At 41.8% G+C, this 7,704-nt stretch overlaps 1 protein-coding gene across 2 annotated transcripts; it reads right to left on the reverse strand.

The window, feature by feature from the left end:
* Positions 1 to 1,764: 1,764 nt before the first annotated feature.
* LOC138206053 (cytosolic 5'-nucleotidase 1B) lies at positions 1,765 to 7,596 on the reverse strand. Of its 2 annotated transcripts, none has more exons than XM_069162508.1 (6): positions 7,408 to 7,596; positions 6,488 to 6,601; positions 5,175 to 5,310; positions 4,939 to 5,061; positions 4,108 to 4,238; positions 1,765 to 4,031 (listed from the first exon to the last, which is right to left on the reverse strand). In XM_069162508.1, the coding sequence occupies exons 1-6, from the start codon at positions 7,498 to 7,500 to the stop codon at positions 3,759 to 3,761; spliced, it is 870 nt and encodes a 289-aa protein (XP_069018609.1). In that variant the 5' UTR covers positions 7,501 to 7,596; the 3' UTR covers positions 1,765 to 3,758. The 2 variants fall into 2 exon arrangements, with proteins under 2 accessions (XP_069018609.1, XP_069018610.1); XM_069162509.1 differs by having other exon boundaries at positions 1,765 to 4,004; positions 7,408 to 7,592.
* Between the last annotated feature and the right edge of the window lie 108 nt (positions 7,597 to 7,704).

Raw genomic sequence — 7,704 nt, forward strand, 5'->3', positions numbered from 1 at the left:
TGAAAAGTACGTTCCACCACATGACTGTGCAACGGGAACGTATGAAGGCTTTACGTTTTTCTCAAGAAGTTGGAGAACTTTGCAGCCCAGCAAGCTGTGAACTTCTCACCATGCTGCATGTCCAATAAAGAAGTCTTCTGAATTAATCTTCGACTCCATCCTCATCTGTGACCTGTCTCCCGAAATTGACCACCACACCTTCCAATGGATTTAATAATATAGATTTTCTATAGAAAATGTATCCTTCTCCGTCAAAGATTCTGCAACAGAAGCCCACTCGGGTTGGTCATTTTCCATTAATTTTTGATAAACTTGATCCCATCCACCTTGTTATTTTATTTTTGTTTTCTTTGCCTCTCCACCAATCATTAATGAAACACACTCACACCTGTATCTACACAGAAAATTGCAATTCACTAATATACATGCATAACGTACAGTACGTACCACAAACCCCTCCCCCCTTTCTCTTTCCTTATTCTTCATCGATTCACACTAAAACTTCACACCAGACTGGTTGTTTAGTAGACACACACACACACACACACACACACACACACACACACACACACACCGGCTACACTAACAGCATATTTACAAGAACACACACAAAACACAACACAACCTGTAACTGGCCTGTATTGACTGCTCTTGTTGTCCTTGTGTTGTTCCGTTAGCGGATTGTCTTTTGTGTTGCAATTAAGAAAAGAAAACAGGGCATTATTATGCGCGTTTTTATTCAAGTAAGTTCATTTTTTCAAAAATATTTCTGTTTAGCTGATTGTCAGGAATTCAATGTCTTCTTTTTCTGTTCCAAGGACCCTTAAACTATTTGCAGCAGCTCTTCTGAAAGAGAGTGTTTTAATCTACTACGCCGGCCACTGTGAGCCTCTGCAGGTTTGACTGACTTAATCTCTCTGCTGCCGCCTGCTGGTCAACTTTATACATCACAACAAGAAAAACACCACACACGGGAGAAGGCACTTAATGTCAACAGATTCAGAGTCCTTTAGTGGGAAATCCACTAGATTTTGAAAGCATACATGGGCTTTTAAATTAAAACAAGAAGAGTTTAGTTTCATGGGTAAAAACTTAACAGTAAAAATAGGATAATGCAACTGTTTGACATAAATGAGGGACTACAATAAAATGGCAGTGATGGAATTAGTGCTGTGAAAGTTCACATCGTACTGGAATTGAATTGCTTCTTAATGGAGAGGAATGAAGAATAGCATCTAACACTAACCAGCCGAGCAATGGAGCTGTAAATTTATGATTTTATATGGATAAGATAAAAAATAAATCACATATTCAAAATGTATTTAAAAATGATATTACTAAATAGTGTTTTCTTTTAATTAAAGCTTGACATTGGTATTAAAATATTTTAATTGCTATTAAATTATTTTTATAAACAAGGTGAAATTGAAGTTTAACAACTTTTTATATATCTGTTTTCAGTTTCTACTGATGCTGCCAGAGAGGAGATAAATCACTTTTATGTTTGTTAAGGTCTTAGTGTGTGTTGTTGTGGACTGCATCATATTGAAATGTGAAAACAAAACCTGAATCTATAAGCATAATAAAGTAGAGGCTTTGTACTGGATATTATAAGACTATACTGGTTTACATAGTGTAGTCAAATTAAAACTAAATATAGAATAAATATGTCAAAATAAAACATCCAACATGAAATAAAAAACTGTTTCTTAAAAAACAAGCCAATTTCTAAATATTTCAAAAATCTTTCATGATATCAGAAAATATTCTTCTTTTAAATTTTTTATTTTGCAACAACAAAGCAACTTACACATTTACTCAAATTCAAAATACAAATTTAGACTGTCAACACATGAACACATTTATACAGTGGGGCAAAAAAGTATTTAGTCAGCCACCAATTATGCAAGTTCTCCCACTTAAAAAGATGAGAGACGCCTGTAATTTTCATCATAGGTACACTTCAACTATGAGAGACAAAATGAGAAAAAAAATTCCTGAAAATCACATTGTCTGATTTTTAAAGAATATATTTTCAAATTATGGTGGACAATAAGTATTTGGTCAATAACAAAAGTTCATCTCAATACTTTGTTATATACCCTTTGTTGGCAATGACAGAGGTCAAACGTTTTCTGTAAGTCTTCACAAGTTTTTCACACACTGTTGCTGGTATTTTGGCCCATTCCTCCATGCAGATCTCCTCTAGAGCAGTGATGTTTTGGGGCTGTCGCTGGGCAACACGGACTTTCAACTCCCTCCACAGATTTTCTATGGGGTTGAAATCTGGAGACTGGCTAGGCCACTCCAGGACCTTGAAATGCTTCTTACGAAGCCACTCCTTCGTTGCCCGGGCGGTGTGTTTGGGATCATTGTCATGCTGAAAGACCCAGCCACGTTTCATCTTCAGTGCCCTTGCTGATGGAAGGAGGTTTTCACTCAAAATCTCACGATACATGGCCCCATTCATTCTTTCCTTTACACAGATCAGTCGTCCTGGTCCCCTTGCAGAAAAACAGCCCCAAAGCATGATGTTTCCACCCCCATGCTTCACAGTAGGTATGGTGTTCTTTGGATGCAACTCGGCATTCTTTCTCCTCCAAACACGACGAGTTGAGTTTTTACCAAAAAGTTCTATTTTGGTTTCATCTGACCATATGACATTCTCCCAATCCTCTTCTGGATCATCCAAATGCTCTCTAGCAAACTTCAGGCGGGCCTGGACATGTACTGGCTGAAGCAGGGGGACACGTCTGGCACTGCAGGATTTGAGTCCCTGGCGGCGTAGTGTGTTACTGATGGTAGCCTTTGTTACTTTGGTCCCAGCTCTCTGCAGATCATTCACGAGGTCCCCCCGTGTGGTTCTGGGATTTTTGTTCACCGTTCTTGTGATCATTTTGGCCCCACGGGGTGAGATCTTGCGTGGAGCCCCAGATCGAGGGAGATTATCAGTGGTCTTGTATGTCTTCCATTTTCTAATAATTGCTCCCACAGTTGATTTCTTCACACCAAGCTGCTTACCTATTGCAGATTCAGTCTTCCCAGCCTGGTGCAGGTCTACAATTTTGTTTCTGGTGTCCTTTGACAGCTCTTTGGTCTTGGCCACAGTGGAGTTTGGAGTGTGACTGTTTGAGGTTGTGGACAGGTGTCTTTTATACTGATAACAAGTTCAAACAGGTTCCATTAATACAGGTAACGAGTGGAGAACAGAGGAGCCTCTTAAAGAAGAAGTTACAGGTCTGTGAGAGCCAGAAATCTTGCTTGTTTGTAGGTGACCAAATACTTATTTTACCGAGGAATTTACCAATTAATTCATTAAAAATCCTACAATGTGATTTCCTGGATTCTTTCCCCCCATTCTGTCTCTCATAGTTGAAGTGTACCTATGATGAAAATTACAGGCGTCTCTCATCTTTTTAAGTGGGAGAACTTGCACAATTGGTGGCTGACTAAATACTTTTTTGCCCCACTGTATATATATAGAAACAACAAACAAAAAATAAAATAAAATTCCCACATCTGTCACAACACAACCATTACAAAACAAAGAGGAGCATTAAGAAAACATGAACAAAATTTGAATTGAATTGCCCCTTTATTAAGAGACTAATAGAGGTGGGCGGGGCTTCAAGTTGGATCCCTCTTTGATTCTTGGCTTAATAAGATCAAACAGTTTGTTCGAACTGGTATTAAACTATAAGTTCATTCTGTTTGGCAGATTGTTTTTAAAGCATCGCTTGAGTTTGGTCGCGATGTCATCAGTCCTCCACGGCGCCGAGGCCGTCACTGAGCAGGAAGTGATGTCTGAGCAGGGACAGGATGGGGCCACGCGGGGCCCCGGCCAGGCAGTACGCCTCGTCTGCGCTGACGCCGAGGGAGCGTAGCGTCCGCAGCGCCCCGCCGCAGCTCTCCCTGCCTCCGCCCGACGTCATCAGGGTGATGCTGAGAGGGCTGTCGAGCACGCCGAACCTCCGCCGCATCTCGCCCAGCTGAGCCGAGAAACTCTGCGCAGGAAAGAACGTGAACTTATCCTTTAAAACAACTTTAAAGCAACACACACCCACAAAAAAAGTAAAGATGACATGAACAGGATGTTGCTGTTTGTACCTGAGCGGCCCGTTTGCTTGCTGACGTCGGGCCGGCGTCGGGCCGGATCACGGCGTCTCCGCAGAACAAAACCCTGAGCTGTTCTGATGGACAGGAAGCGGCGGTCTCATCCAGCAGCGCCGAGAGAACACCTGAACCAATGAGAGGGAGGATGATTCACCGTCTATCATCACACTCATCTGGATTCCTGTCACTATATCATCCAATCTTATCAAAAATGCTCTGATATCTGGTTGAACTGTGAGCTTTTACCAGAACAACAATGTCATAGAAAGACAAATTCATGTTATTTTGACAACAAACTTATTTATTGTTTACTCAGTTGATTCCAGTCTGCAATCTCACTGCTAGAAGTCACTAAATCCTACACACTGCTCCTTTAATACGTGGAATGTATAACATTATTATCAGCCTTACCTTTACTTTGTGGTTAGCAGCATTTTTGAAGCCTTGGGATACACAGCACACAACATATGACCCCTGGAGGGCGCGTTGTATTTTTGCACATTATTACCTCCAGGTAGTAATCTAACTGGTCTAGCTGTCTTAAGATAATGAACCTGTTTTGAGATCATGTTTTTTGGGAAACATGTGTTTTGGTGGCTCTTCACTGTATTTTTAGAAACTGCTTTAGAAAATTTGAACAAGAATACATTTCTAACTGTTGTCCCCTGATTATATCCTCTTGAACTAAATCAGGATTTTTTTTTTTAAGCTCCAACATCTCAGAGGCGGTTACTGGCAGTAGCAACTCATCAGAAAACCTCCCAAAAGTTCATGTCTATCACAAATGCGCTGTAATAAATGACAGAGAAGAAGAAACTGTCTGACCTTTCTGTGACGCCTGCGACGTCTCGTTTCTGTCTGTAGACAGAAAGAGCTGCACGTTATTTTTCAGCAGACTCTCGATGAAATCCTCTTCGCTGGAAAAGCATAACCTGCTGACTTCAAGACCTGCAACAGAGTGGCGGATGATATCACAACAGGAAGCCGCTGCCGATTTCAGAACTCCAACACGAGTCAGCCGCACGCTGTAATCCGACTCCTGCAGGCTAAAGTTAGATTACCGTGTTGTCTGGTGCTGCTGATGATGCGGGAGCTCTGCTGCTGCTGCTGGCTGTCGGTAGTAATCAGGACGACATCAAACAGCAGCGACTCAGCAGGATTTTCCTCCAGAAGACGTTCATTCACTCTCTGAAATGCCTAAGGGAACGCCATGCATATAAATTAGGGATTTGAAGTTTGTCTGGTGGGATTGTGCATTTTTTTTCCTCTGTGAAAAAAAATATCATCTAGACTGCCCTGCTCCGTTTTATCCCTTTCCCACCACGGCAGTCTGAGGGCCGGTGCGTTGCTCGAAAGGAGATATGTCAAGAGAGACGTAATGACGCGTCTCTTCCAAGTTAAACCAAATGCAAACGGGCTCTAGCATCAGCCCAGAACCAGAACTGGGTTTGTGCAGGTGGAAAAGAAGTATCTGTGGGTCTCACCTCCAATCACACTAGTTTCTTACTGTAGACATAAACGAGTAAAAACACCTCACAAACACATAGTTGCATTCAATAATGGTCACTGTAGGTTTCAGCAAAACAAACGCTGACAGGAGGAAAAAGTGGATTTGTTGGGAACTATTTCTGTAATTAATCCTCATTTGATGCCCTGGTGATTATTTGGGGCAGCAGGATGTCGTAGGAGGGATTTGAGTTCAAATAATCTGCGCTGTGTGTTCACCACAGAGTACAACCGTGTTACTCAATGAATAGTTTTAGGACAAAAAATAGTGCCAGATTCATACTTAAACTAATTGACAATTAATGAGACTGGTATGAGTCAATATCACTACTAAAAAACTACAGCTACATTACATTTCATTTAGCTGACGCTTTTATCCAAAGCGACTTACAATAAGTGCATTTCAACCATGAGGGTACAAATTCAGAACAACAACAATCAAGAAAGTACAATTTTCTTCAAGAAAGCCAAACCTCAAAGTGCTATCAGTAAGTGCCATTTTAAGTGCTACTAAAGTGCTTCCTATTCAAGGTAAAGTCTGAAGAGGTGTGTTATTAGTTTGCGGCGGAAGATGTTCAGACTTTCTGCTGTCCTGATGTCATTGGGGAGCTCATTGCACCATTTAGGAGCCGGGACAGCAAACAGTCGTGATTTTGTAGAGTGTTTAGCTCGCAGTGAGGGAGCGACAAGCCGATTGGTAGAAGCAGAGCGGAGTGAGCGGGCTGGGATGTAAGGTTGGACCATGTCCTGGATGTAGGCTGGACCAGATCTGTTCGCAGCGCGGTACGCAAGTACCAATGTTTTGAAACGGATGCGGGCAGCTGCTGGTAACCAGTGAAGGGAGTTAATGTGAGTGTTGTGTTCTGACCTGCAGCAGTGGAAAAGCAATGCCTGCTCCGTGCACACCATCGCTGTCCTCAGCTCCTGATTCGAACACCGCACGGGACGTTACTGCCACAACCACAGCGCGGTCGGCATCCTTCTGCAGAGGTGACACAGAACCTACATATTCATCCCATCTTTTCATATGCCACTTTAAATCAGACAGGACGGCTGATGGGGTAACTCTAAATTAGGGTGAACACAAGTGTAAAGTAGCCTAACAAATAATGAATATAGTCAAGAAAAGAACAAGTATCTCAAAACAGTACTCGAGTACAGTACATGAGGGTGCTTACCACTGATTACAACACAGACAGAACCAGCACAGAACTGACAAGGAACCGAGAGAAAACAAATACAACATGACCAAAAGGTAGACACAGAACCAGCACCCTACTGAACAATTTTCCTGTCACCGATAAATGATGTTTTATTTCGTTTCAGGATTTATAAAATCCATGTTAACACTTCTCTGATTTAAGCTTTATATTATCCAATCCGAATTCTCATTACAAAACTATGTCATTTTAGCATCACTTCGCAAAATGGTGAAGTTACAGCGGGTCACAGTTGAGAGACGACTTGTGCTTTAAAGTAGTAGGTGCCTGTCATAAATTCGGCAAATACCACAACCATTATCAAAACGTAATTTTACTTCAAACAAGATTTGTCAGTTTCAGCTGTGTCCCATCCTGACGGGACGTTTGTAAGCTTAAATGGTTTAAACTTTGGTGTCATAGCAAGTATATTATTTTAATATAAATAACTAATAACTGAGGTTATAACATGTATGTGATGCGATAGTGAAATAGAGGAAGGTGACATTAAAATATGGGTTTATTTGAATGGACTCTGGTGGGAAACCACAGGAACCAAAGAACGTGTCTAATTTTAGTCGGGTCTTACTTGTTTAACGTCGGTGTTCTGGACCGTGGAGACCATGCTGAAACTCTGCAGGTTTTTAACAGGTGAATTTTCTAACCTGTTCACCGTAACCATCACATACACCTCAACTAATATACTGTACTCCGAAGTTTCTCCGGAAACAGGGGGCTGTCTGTTTTGGTTCCGCCTTGGTTGAACCCTGACGTTCACTTCAGGGGCAAAGCGTGATGGCGTCACTTCCGCCCTAGACTGCCGCTGGTCACCCCGCCCACAGCAGTGATTATTGTGTCAGGTGGAGAAACACGGTCCGGTTTAGTC

This window comes from Embiotoca jacksoni, unplaced genomic scaffold (genome assembly GCF_022577435.1).
Source record: "Embiotoca jacksoni isolate LCO1_2020_lvr unplaced genomic scaffold, fEmbJac1.0.p SCAF_3, whole genome shotgun sequence".
NCBI classification, from domain to species: Eukaryota; Metazoa; Chordata; class Actinopteri; family Embiotocidae; genus Embiotoca; species Embiotoca jacksoni.

Excerpts from the sequence above, each read along its gene's own strand:
- LOC138206053 (XM_069162508.1), bottom strand. The coding sequence starts at position 7,500 with ATGGTTACGGTGAACAGGTTAGAAAATTCACCTGTTAAAAACCTGCAG. Across the intron at positions 6,602-7,407 it reads AGAACACCGACGTTAAACAA|AAGGATGCCGACCGCGCTGT; the intron begins GTAAGACCCGAC and ends TCACCTCTGCAG. Across the intron at positions 5,062-5,174 it reads CAGCAGCACCAGACAACACG|GTCTTGAAGTCAGCAGGTTA; the intron begins GTAATCTAACTT and ends ACTCTGTTGCAG.